The following is a 12,830-nucleotide window of genomic DNA, read 5'->3' on the forward strand; positions in this document are numbered from 1 at the left end:
ATTTCAATGTGGCGTGTAGTTAAGGGGAATCTGTCACCCCCTTGGACTTACCTAACCTATTAATATGGTCATACGGGTTCTAGAATACTTACAATAGTCATACCGTTCTTCCAGGCTCTGGGGTGTGCAGCACCTGGAAAAAAAACTCTACCTCCGGTCTTTATTATCATAGCGGCCGCCTCTCATCAGTATCACAGTGTCCCGTGACATCTGGTGGTTGTCCTGTGCCTGCGCCCTGCAATTGCCATTTTCCACGTTACTTTTTCACCCTTCTAGCATTCTACAACCTGCATGCCCATATTGTTAGGTCCAGGGGGGTGACAGATTCCCTTTAAACTGCCCTCTCTATATGACGATGACGTTCATAAATTAAATGTCCTTGGAAAGATATTCATTACTATTTTGGGAAGCATTTTTAATGATTAAAAAAGATAGCATCATCATCATTATATGGTTTACATTCTGAAATATGAGATGTTCATGAATGCTGAACACAATTTTACCTGGGCATTATCAACTTTAAGTACAAATCAGTAAGTACTAAGAAGAAATGTATTCTTATACTAAAAGTTCTGATAAATGAGGAAACAATAAATGCATGTTAGTATTACATAAACGATATAGTCAGTACATGTCTCTATAGATCTCCTGTAGCAGAGGATGCAGTGATGTGCTGGATTCAGTACGTTTTATACTCTGTACAAGTTCTGCATGCTCAGTCACCAGTTGTCGCAGATCAGCCATTTTGTGTAATAGTTTTGGAAAAAGAAAAGGAGCAGCTGGGTGAGATGTCTGAAGATGACGCTTGAGAGTACTTAGAATTCTTTCTTGGATGTCTTCTACTTGGGAAGAGCTCATGAGGCCTGGGCGGTCTAGATGCAGAAATTGAAAAAACAATTGTTAAGACTTCTTGTAAAAATAAATAAATAAATTAATTCATTAATTTAAAAAAAGAGTAATGAGAGGAAAAGTAAATAATGCAGATATTAGTTAAATTAGCATAAATGCTATGTGAATTAGATTAATAGAATGGATTAATAGAATGGCAGATTAACCTACATCTTGTAATAAATCATTGGGAGAAGAAAGAATTTTATGAAACAGCAGTCTCCAGCACTCAGATGACAACTAAAGACTTTTTCAGAAGAAATAGTTCACCCTTAGGCTAGATTCCCACGATGAGCTTTTGGTGAGTTTTTGATGTTGCAGATGCTCTGCATCATTTCTGCACCTATTATGTAAATTAGGTTACATGCATTTTTTCATTGCGTTTTTGAGTGCATTTTTTTACAAGCATTTATAATGCTGTGTTTTTTGTCTCTTGTTGGTATGTAACGTCATAAATAAAGCTGTTTTGCTTTGATACCTCCTGGTAGTTGGCTCTGGCAAAACTTTTTTGATACAGCCATGTGCGGACTACATGCATATTTAATGGGAAGTACTAAAAAGAAAATAAATAAGTAAAACTAATGAACATATTACCTTATTTTGTGGATTATAAGACGCACCCAAAATTTTGGGGAGAAAATAGGAAACAGCTTTTTTATAAATATATATATATAAATATATATATATATATATATATATATATATATATATACACACCTCAAAACAATAAAGGGAACACTTAAACAATAGAATATAACTCCAAGTAAATCAATCTTCTGTGAAATCAAACTGTCCACTTAGGAAGCAACACTGATTGACAATCAATTTCACATGCTGTTGTGCAAATGGAATAGACAATAGATGGAAATTATTGGCAATTATCAAGACACACTCAATAAAGGAGTGGTTCTGCAAGTGGGGACCACAGACTACATCTGAGTACCACTGATGTTTTGGTCACTTTTGAATGTTGGTTGTGCTTTCACACTCATGGTAGCATGAGAAGGACTCTACAACCCACAGAAGTCGTTCAGGTAGTGCAGCTCATCCTGAACAACAATGCGAGTTGTGGCAAGAAGGTTTGCTGTGTCTGTCAGCGTAGTGTCCAGAGGCTAACAGGTGACAGGCCAGTACACCAGGAGACGTGGAGGGGGCCGTAGGATGGCAACAACCCAGCAGCAGGACCGCTACCTCCGCCTTTGTGCAAGCAGGAACAGGAGGAGCACTGCCAGAGCCCTGCAAAATGACCTCCAGCAGGCCACAAATGTGCATGTTTCTGCACAAACGGTTAGAAACCAACTCCATGAGGGTGGTATGAGTGCCCGAAGTCCACATATGGGGGTTGTGCTCAGAGCCCAACACCGTGCAGGATGCTTGGCATTTGCCACAGAACACCAGGATTGGCAAAGTCGCCACTGGCGCCCTGTGCTCTTCACAGATGAAAGCAGGTTCACACTGAGCACATGTGACAGATGTAACAGAGTCTGGAGACGCCATGCAGAGAGATCTGCTGCCTGCAACATCCTTCAGCATGACCGGTTTGGCAGTGGGTCAGTAATGGTGTGGGGTGGCATTTCTTTGGAGGGCCGCACAGCCCTCCATATGCTCGCCAGAGGTAGCCTGACTGCCATTAGGTACCGAGATGAGATCCGCAGACCCCTTGTGAGACAATATGCTGGTGCAGTTGGCCCTGGGTTCCTTCTAATGCAGGACAATGCCAGATATCGGTACCTAATGGCAGTCAGGCTACCTCTGGCGAGCACATGGAGGGCTGTGCGGCCCTCCAAAGAAATGCCACCCCACACCATTACTGACCCACTGCCAAACCGGTCATGCTGAAGGATGTTGCAGGCAGCAGATCTCTCTCCATGGCGTCTCCAGACTCTGTTACATCTGTCACATGTGCTCAGTGTGAACCTGCTTTCATCTGTGAAGAGCACAGGGCGCCAGTGGCGACTTTGCCAATCCTGGTGTTCTGTGGCAAATGCCAAGCATCCTGCACGGTGTTGGGCTCTGAGCACAAACCCCATCTGTGGACGTTGGGCCCTCATACCACCCTCATGCAGACACATGCACATTTGTGGCCTGCTGGAGGTCATTTTGCAGGGCTCTGGCAGAGCTCCTCCTGTTCCTGCTTGCACAAAGGCGGAGGTAGTGGTCCTACTGCTGGGTTGTTGCCCTCCTACGGCCCCCTCCACGTCTCCTGAAAGCATTGGTACTGAGATGTGGTCTGTGGTCCCCACCTGCAGAAACACTTCTTTATTGAGTGTGTCTTGATAATTGCCAATAATTTTCATCTATTGTCTATTCCATTTGTACAACAGGATGTGAAATTGGTTGTCAATCAGTGTTGCTTCCTAAGTGGACAGTTTGATTTCACAGGAGTTTGACTTACTTGGAGTTATATTCTGCTTTTTAAGTGTTCCCTTTACTTTTTTGAGCAGTGTATATATATATATACACACACACACATATATTTCCGGTGACTACCTCTTGAAGCTCATCAATAGAATGCCAAGAGTGTGCAAAGCAGTCATCAAAGCAAAAGGTGGCTACTTTGAAGAACCTAGAATATAAGACATATTTTCAGTTGTTTCACACTTTTTTGTTAAGTATATAATTCCACATGTGTTAATTCATAGTTTTGATGCCTTCAGTGTGAATGTACAATTTTCATAGTCATGAAAATACAGAAAAATCTTTAAATGAGGTGTGTCCAAACTTTTGGTCTGTACTGTGTATATGTATATCTATATATATATATATATATATATATAGATATATAGATATATATATATGAAAGAATAAATTATGTTAAAACCAAGCACGCCATTGGTTTTCTTATCAAATTCTCAATAAGTTTGATGTGTCACATGACCCTCTTCCCATTGAAAAAAATAAAGTTGAATCCAAAATGGCCGACTTTAAAATGGCCTCCATGGTCACCACCCATCTGGAAAAGTTTTCCCCCTTCAATATACTAATGTGCCACAAACAAGAAGTTGATAACACAAATCATTCCCATTTAATTTAAGTGTATCCATATAAATGGCCCACCCTGTATTCATATAAGCCCTCCAACATGTATTCCACATGAATAATGCCCCCACTGATATAAATAGGTGTTCCATTTACATATTGATTAACATATAAATTCATAGAATTCAATAATATATAACTAAAAAGTGCACAGTGCAAGATCCATATGTGTCATTACATTCTATTCATTGTACATATTGTATATAAATTCATTATTATAAGTGCATATAGTCATATTACATATTAATTGATCTCATGTGCAATGCATTTGTTATTTGTTATTTTAATGACTCACCCCACCATTACCATTGATTTCATAGTATCCACCCCACTCTCGGCATCCCGAAAGTTACATTGTGCATTCTCCAAAGTGTGTAATGCATAGAGCTACAAAGCTATGCTCACCTGGCATCTGCGCATCGGCAAATCGCCATGTAGTTGAAGATAACTTTGTTGCTAAAACCAGCGCATGCTCCGTATCCCTTCAGGGTACAGAGGCACCTTCGCAACAGAGGGCATATTATCCCAGATGTCTCAGAGACATCACAATATCATTACAAAACATATCACTCAAATATATATCGATTTAATCTATATTTCCAATCTATTTTATATTGCGCTATTAATTTTAATCAATCATGAGCCTCTTTTATATCATACTTTCTATGTAATGTACTTTTAATACCCAATTGTATACAAACCATTTAAAGTAGAATCACACATATGATTCAATTCAAAAGAGAACTACATATACTCATCATTTAATTATTAATCTGTATATTCATTTTTATGCTAATACTAAGAGAGGGCTACTGATACTTCATCAAAAATACAAAAGGGGCCATGATTGAATTTCTGACACAAATTATCAATGCTGTGATGTTGCAGTTATCATCAATGTCTCAGACGGTGGAAGGAGTCAAATTCAAAAATTGCATTCAATAGTGCCATAATCTGTGAATAATAAAAAAATAATAAAAATTAAAATACTCAATACTGCATCAAGGAAATTATCCATATACAGGAGATCTATCAAATAAGTGTATGTAATTTACAATCGACATTAAGGCCATTGGGTTTTAATGACTCTAGTCTATAAATCCATTCCAGTTCTTTCTTTTTGAGTATTGTTTCCTTATTGCCTCCCCTCCTGAGTGGTGGTACATGGTCTATTATACTAAATTTGAGATCTATGGCCTGATTCTACAAATTGCTTTGATACCGGTAGGTCTAGTTTATTTTTTCTAATCGTATGGCGATGGTGGTTAATTCTCGTTTTCAAATTCCATGTTGTTTCACCAACGTAAATTAATTTACAAGGACATTGTAAAACAGACTACATGGTCAGTATTGCAAGTCATATAAGATTTAATGTCATATGTTTTGCCTGAAGTGGGATGTTTAAAGTTCTCTCCCTTTATCATATTTGTGTAATTTATGCAACTCAAACAAGGAAAACACTCTGTACGTTTTCTCTCCATTAATGTATTTTGGGTCCTTTAACAAACCAATGTCTGAACAGACCAATTTATCTGTGAGATTTTCTGCACGTTTACACTACCGTTTAAAAGTTTGGGGTCATCCAGATAATTTTGTGTTTTCCATGAAAACTCATACTTTTATTTATCAAATGAGTTGCAAAATGAATAGAAAATATAGTCCAGACATTGACAAGGTTAGAAATAAAGATTTTTATTAGAAAGAATAATTTTTTCCTTCAAACTTTGCTTTCGTCAAAGAATGCTCCCTTTGCAGCAATTACAGCATTGCAGACCTTTGGCATTCTAGCTGTTAATTTGCTGAGGTAATCTTGAGAAATTTCACCCCATGTTTCCTGAAGCCCCTCCCACAAGTTGGATTGGCTTGATGGGCACTTTTTGCGTACCATACGGTCAAGCTGCTCCCAAAACAGCTCAATGGGGTTGAGATCTGGTGACTCTATTACATATAGAATACCAGCTGCCTGCTTCTTCCCTAAATAGTTCATGCATAATTTGGAGGTGTCCTTTGGGTTATTGTCCTGTTGTAGGATGAAATTGGCTCCAATCAAGCGCTGTCCACAGGGTATGGCATGGCATTGCAAAATGGAGTGATAGCCTTCCTTATTCAAAATCCCATTTACCTTGTACAAATCTCCCACTTTACCAGCACCAAAGCAACCCCAGACCATCATATTACCTCCACCATGCTTGACAGATGGCGTCAGGCACTCTTCCAGCATCTTTTCAGTTGTTCTGCGTCTCACAAATGTTCTTCTGTGTGATCCAAACACCTTTCTTTGCCACTTTGCCCCGAATGCCAGCATCCCGGAGTCGCATCTTCACTGTAGATGTTGACACTGGCGTTTTGAGTGTACTATTTAATGAAGCTGCCAGTTGAGGAGCTGTGAGTCGTTGATTTCTCAAACTAGAGACTCTAACCTTCTTTCTTCATAGAACAAACAAATGTAATGCTCCAGATTCTCAATTAGCTCAAAGGAAGGTCAATTTTATAGCTTCTCAAATCAGTCAAACTGTTTTCAGCTGGGCTAACACATTTGTGCAATAGTTTTCTAGGGTTTTCTAAACATTCATTAGCCTTCTTACACAGTTAGCAAACACATTGTACCATTAAAACACTGGAGTGGTGGTTGTTGGAAATGGGCCTCTATACACCTATGTAGATATTGCAATAAAAACAAGATGTTTACAGCTAGAATAGTCATTTACCATATAAAGTCATTTACCACATGTAGATATTACAATAAAAACAAGATGTTTACAGCTAGAATAGTCATTTACCACATTAACAATGTATAGAGTGTATTTCTGATTCATTTAATGTTAGCTTCATTGAAAAAAATGTGCTTTTCTTTCAAAAATAATGACATTTCTAAATGTGTTAGAACCTTGCTCTTAGGTTTTTTCCTTTGCTGGTCACATGACCTTGTTGACCTATTTAATCCTGCTCCGCCCTTCTGGCTTTGCTGGACTTCATTGTATAACTACTTTCTAGCTAGCCTGTGCTCTGTATCTAACTCTGTTAGTTTGCTTGGTCTACGGACCTCAGTGTTCTATATATTTTGTTTGTTTGTCTGTCTGCTACTATTTCTGTTAGGAGGTGTCCCTTTTTCCTCCCAGTCCTTAGTACTTGTAGGGATTCCTTCCCCACATCTATAGGTCTCCGTACAGACTAGCTTAGGACTTTAGCAGGTCTGATCGCAGGATCAGGTTCCCTGTTACATCGTAGGGATTCAGCTGAGTTCTATCGTAGGGACAGATTTCCTCTCTTTCCTTAGCTCTGGTAGCAGAACATAACAGTAAGTCCAGCCCGCAAATTCTCTAAGGAAAGATTTTTCTGTTCCATCATGATGCGGTTCAGTGGTCTTCTGAGGCCATTGAAGCTTTTGTGTATCTCAAGGAGAGGTTCACCTCTGCTCCCATCCTTATGCAGCCTGATGTGACTAAGCCGTTTTTGGTTGAGGTTGATGCTTCCTCTGTGGGGGTTGGCGCAGTATTGTCTCAGGATAACGGGGATGGATTACATCCCTGTGCCTTTTTTTTCAAAAAATTTTTCGGAGACTGAACTGAATTACGATATTGGTAATCGGGAATTATTGGCTATTAAACTCGCATTTGAACACTGGCGCCACTTCTTGGAAGGTGCGGAATTTCCCGTTCAGGTTCTTACGGATCATAAAAATCTGATATATCTTGATGCTGCCAAGCGCCTGAATGCCCGTCAGGCTAGGTGGGCACTGTTTTTCTCGCGGTTTAATTTCTCCGTTACTTACATCCCTGGTACTAAGAATGTTAAGGCGGATGCCTTGTCTCGCAGTTTTTCTCCCATAGTCGGTGCTGAGAAAGAGGAGAACATTTTACAAGAAGGTGTTGTGATAGCTGCTTTGGACTCCGTTTTGGAAGATGAGATTCTTAAAGCACAGGAGAATGCCCCATCTAACACTCCTCATGGGAGGTTGTTTGTGCCTGGGACCTTTAGGAGAGATTTGTTTGTTGAGTGTCACGAGTCTCGGTTGGCAGGTCATCCCGGGATCTCTGAGACCAAGAGACTGGTGGGTTGCAGTTTTTGGTGGCCTGGATGGCAGAAGGAAGTCATTAAGTGGGTGCGTCAATGTACTATATGTGCTAGATCTAAGTCCTCACATACTCCTGCTGCGGGGTTGCTTTGTCCTTTGGAGGTTCCCAGTGCTCCTTGGACACATTTGGCTATGGACTTTATAACTGACCTTCCCCCCTCTGAGGGTTTTACTGTCATTTGGGTGGTCGTGGACCGTTTTAGCAAGATGTGTCACTTGGTTCCCTTCGTCAAACTGCCCTGCGCTAAAACTCTCGCTAAGGCCTTTGTCAAGGAAATTGTCAGACTTCATGGCGTTCCTACTGACATTGTTTCTGATAGGGGTCCTCAGTTCGTGGCTCGTTTTTGGCGTGCCTTTTGTGACAGGTTGGGAGTTCATTTGTCGTTCTCGTCCGGATATCATCCTGAATCTAATGGCCAGACAGAAAGGAAAAACCAGGATGTTGAGCAGTTCTTGCGTTGTTTTGTGGCAGACAATCAAGAGGGGTGGTCTGAGTTTCTGCCACTTGCTGAATTTGCTCTGAACAATCATACATCTTCTTCTGCTGGTTGTTCGCCTTTTTTTTGTTGTTCTGGGAGACATCCGTCGTTTGGGTCGTTCTCCAAGTTGGGATCTGCCGTGCCTGAGGAGGAGAATTTTTCCGGTGATTTGGAGAGAGTTTGGACGGATGTGCGTGGTAATCTTCAGGAGGCCAACAGAAAATCTAAAGACTACTTTGATAGGAAACGACAGGAGGTTTTGTTCGCTGTTGGTGACATGGTCTGGTTGTCCTCTAGGAATCTGCGGTTGAGGATTCCTTCTAAGAAATTGGGTCCCAAGTTTGTAGGGCCCTTTAAGGTGCTTCAGGTTGTCAACCAATCTGCTGTTAGGTTGAAGGTTCCTACCTCCTGGAGAATTAATCCGGTATTTCATGTCTCTCTGTTAAAAAAAGCTGTTGTGTCGGATGGTGACACCTCTGCCTCTGTTCCTCCGGTGGTGGAGGACGGGGAATATGAAATTTCTCGCATCCTTAACTCTAGACGGTATAGAGGTAGTTTGCAGTATCTTGTGGCCTGGAAAGGTTTCGGACCCGAGGATAACTCTTGGGTGAGGTCAGATGATGTTTCCGCGTCCAGACTTATCAGAGCGTTTCACAGGAGATTTCCTGATAAGCCTGGTCCTAGGTGATCCGGAGGATCCTCTTAGAAGGGGGGGTACTGTTAGAACCTTGCTCTTAGGTTTTTTCCTTTGCTGGTCACATGACCTTGTTGGCCTATTTAATCCTGCTCCGCCCTTCTGGCTTTGCTGGACTTCATTGTATAACTACTTTCTAGCTAGCCTGTGCTCTGTATCTAACTCTGTTAGTTTGCTTGGTCTACGGACCTCAGTGTTCTATATATTTTGTTTGTTTGTCTGTCTGCTACTATTTCTGTTAGGAGGTGTCCCTTTTTCCTCCCAGTCCTTAGTACTTGTAGGGATTCCTTCCCCACATCTATAGGTCTCCGTACAGACTAGCTTAGGACTTTAGCAGGTCTGATCGCAGGATCAGGTTCCCTGTTACATCGTAGGGATTCAGCTGAGTTCTATCGTAGGGACAGATTTCCTCTCTTTCCTTAGCTCTGGTAGCAGAACATAACAAAATGACCCTAAACTTTTGAACAGTAGTGTTTATGAAAAGAGAGGGGAAAGGTAAATTCCTCCACCGTCGGCAAACACTTCCCCAGCATTGACCAGTGCTACTTAATAATCCCCGCTATAGCATTACTCTCCTTGCTGTATGTCAAGACCATAGGGATCCTTTTTGGAGCTCCTTCCACTATTCGTCTTTTATTTAATAATAGATTGCAATCCATTTGTTTAGCCCTATCTTAAACTTTATTTAATATTTTTAATAGATCATTTCTATTCATAAATTTTATTGTTAGATCATCAAAAGCTATCTGTACTTTCATTTTGTCACCAATTATTCTTTTTAAACTTAGATACTGACTATAAGGGAGTGATTCTATCAATTTCCTAGGGTGGTGACTTTCAAATTTTAATATATTGTTCCTGTTTATTGGCTTTGTGTATAGCATTGTAGAGAAGCCTTTTTTATCAGTCTGTACAAGTACATCCAAAAATTGAATCTCCACAGTAGAATGTACAAGGGTAAATTTAATATCTCTGTCCATACCATTAAGAAAAGTTTCAAAATTAAAATAATTCGGATATGGAACACCGCCAAAGCAGGAAGACATCGTCTATGTATCTACACCAACTCCGCACATGTCCGAAGTGGTGGGACACATAGATGAGGTGCTCCTCCAGTGACCTCATCATGAGTTTCGCATAAGCTGGCGCTATATTCGCCCCCATTGCAGTACCATTGAAAATAAAATCTATCACAAAACAAACAATAATTATTTTTAAGTACCAATTCAAGCATATCAAGAATACATTTTTTACAACTAGATGTGTATTCAGTTTCCCTTAAATTCCTATAAACCGCTTCCAGACCTCTTTTGTGATCAATTAAGGTGTATAATGATATTATATCAAAGGACGCAAGAGTAATTTCATTTTCTTCAACTTTTACTTCACTTATTTTACATAGAAAATCAGCAGAATCCTGTATAAATGATGCAGTACACTTTGAGAGGAGACCCAAAATTTTATCCAGAAAAATCCCTATACGACTAAAAACTGAGTCACTCCCCGAGACTATTGGTCGTCTTGGTGGATCTATCATAGACTTTTGAATTTTGGGCAATTTGTATATGAACGGAGTAACCGGATTCTCAAAATACAAAAATTGAAACATATCATCATCTATGATTCAATTAAACTTGGCTTCATCCAGCACATATTTAATCTTTCTCAGGATTTCAAACTTTGGGTCACCTCCAAGTAAACAAAATACATTGTAATCCTTTAGTTGCCTTTCAATTTCAGAAATATATTTAGAATTATCCATGACGACAACAGCACCACCCTTGTCTGTCGATTTGATGGTGATGTCGTCGTCATGGATTATTGCTGACAACGATTCAGACTCCTTTCTAGACAAATTGGGATGTTTAAATACATTTAAAGTTTTTCTCTTAAAGATTCTCACATCTTCATTAACTGCTGCTATAAAAGCCTCTATTGCGAGAACATTTACATCAGGTAAATAAACTTACCTAATGTGAACTTATCATCATCTATGATTTTATTAAACTTGGTTTCATCCAGCACATATTAAATCTTTCTCAGGATTTCAGGCAGACAGGCAGGGCGCCTCGACGCACGTTTCATACGAAACAAATTATTATCCGAACTATTTGAATTCTGAAACTTTTCTTAATGGTATGGACAGAGATATTTAATTTACCCTGGTACATTCTACTGTGGAGATCCAATTTTTGGATGTACTTGTACAGACTGATAAAAAAAGGCTTCTTTACAATGCTGTTTACAAAGCCAACAGACAGAAACAACATATTGAAATTTCAAAGTCACCCCCACAGGAAATTGATAGAATCACTCCCTTATAGTCAGTATCTAATGTTAAAAAGAATAATTAGTGACTAAATGAATGTACAGACAGCTTTTGATGATCTAACAAGAAAATTTAGGAATAGAAATTATCCATTAAAAATATTAAATAAAGTTGAAGATAGGGCTAAACAAATGGATTGCAATATATTATTAAATAAAAGTTGAATAGTGGAAGTAGGTCCAAAGAGGATCCCTATGGTATTGGCATACAGGGAGGAGAGTAATGCTATAGAAGGGATTATTAAGAAGCACTGGACTATGCTGGGGAAGTGTTTGGCGGAGGTGGAGGAATTTATCTTTCTTTCTTTCTCTTTTCGTATAAACGTGCAAAAAATCTCAAAGATAAATTGGTCTGTTCAAACATTGGTTTGTTAAAGAAAAGGACTGAAAATACATTAACGAGGAGAAAATGTACAGAGTGTTTTCCTTGTTTGAGTTGCATAAATTGCACAAATATAATAAAGGGAGAGAACTTTAAACATCCTACTTTAGGCAAAATATATGACATTAAAGGGGTTTTCCCACAAACAAAAGTTCATTTTAAAAGTTGTCTGTGTCTGACCATGTACAGAACACGGTCTGATCATACCACAGCTCCTGGGCAGGGGAGGAAGCAAAAGACAATACAGACATTACAGCATGGGATCGCAGAGGATTCATTTTGTGAGGTAAAATGTTATTTAACCCCTTTACCCCCAAAGGTGGTTTGCATGTTAATGACCAGGCCAATAACTCTGGAACGCTTCAACGGATCCCACTGATTCTGAGATTGTTTTTTCGTGACATATTGTACTTCATGATAGTGGTAAAAAAATTTTCAATATGACTTACGTTTATTTGTGAAAAAATTAGAAATTTGGCGAAAATGTGGAAAATTTTGCATTTTTCAAACTTTGAATTTTCATGCACTTAAATCAGAGAGATATGTCACACAATATACTTAATAAATAACATTTCCAACATGTCTACTTTACATCAGCACAATTTTGGAAACAAACATTTTTTTTGTTAGGAAGTTATAAGTAGAGATGAGCGTTGTTCTACTCGAACTGTTCGCCAATCTCAAATTCGAGCTGTTTTGGGCGGTGTTCGAGCCGGTCGGCGAACACGAACAATTTGAGAAAAATTCGGCTGTTCGAGGTTATGTTCGATAACTGTTCGTGCACCAAAATCATAACTGGATTTTTTCTCAGTAATGATGAAAATTAATGTTAATACGCAGTTTGAGTGTACAGCGGGGCGGGGGGAGGGGCAGGGGATGGATCTCTGCAGGAACAATGAAGATCTCCATTTTTTTTTCTCTTTCCCGCATTTGCAGTGGGGAGGT

At 39.5% G+C, this 12,830-nt stretch overlaps 1 protein-coding gene across 3 annotated transcripts in view; it reads right to left on the reverse strand.

The window, feature by feature from the left end:
• Positions 1-394: 394 nt before the first annotated feature.
• Positions 395-12,830, reverse strand: part of PPARD (peroxisome proliferator activated receptor delta) — a 404,486-nt gene continuing 392,050 nt past the window's right edge. For all 3 annotated transcript variants that reach the window (XM_073670643.1, XM_073670644.1, XM_073670642.1), the window contains one exon: positions 395-872. In XM_073670643.1, the coding sequence (XP_073526744.1) occupies positions 625-872 (248 nt within the window). In that variant the 3' untranslated portion in view covers positions 395-624. The remainder of the gene's footprint in view (positions 873-12,830) is intronic.

Source organism: Phyllobates terribilis, unplaced genomic scaffold (genome assembly GCF_046119375.1).
Source record: "Phyllobates terribilis strain yellow unplaced genomic scaffold, ASM4611937v1 Scaffold_2__4_contigs__length_985480577, whole genome shotgun sequence".
Taxonomy (NCBI): Eukaryota; Metazoa; Chordata; class Amphibia; order Anura; family Dendrobatidae; genus Phyllobates; species Phyllobates terribilis.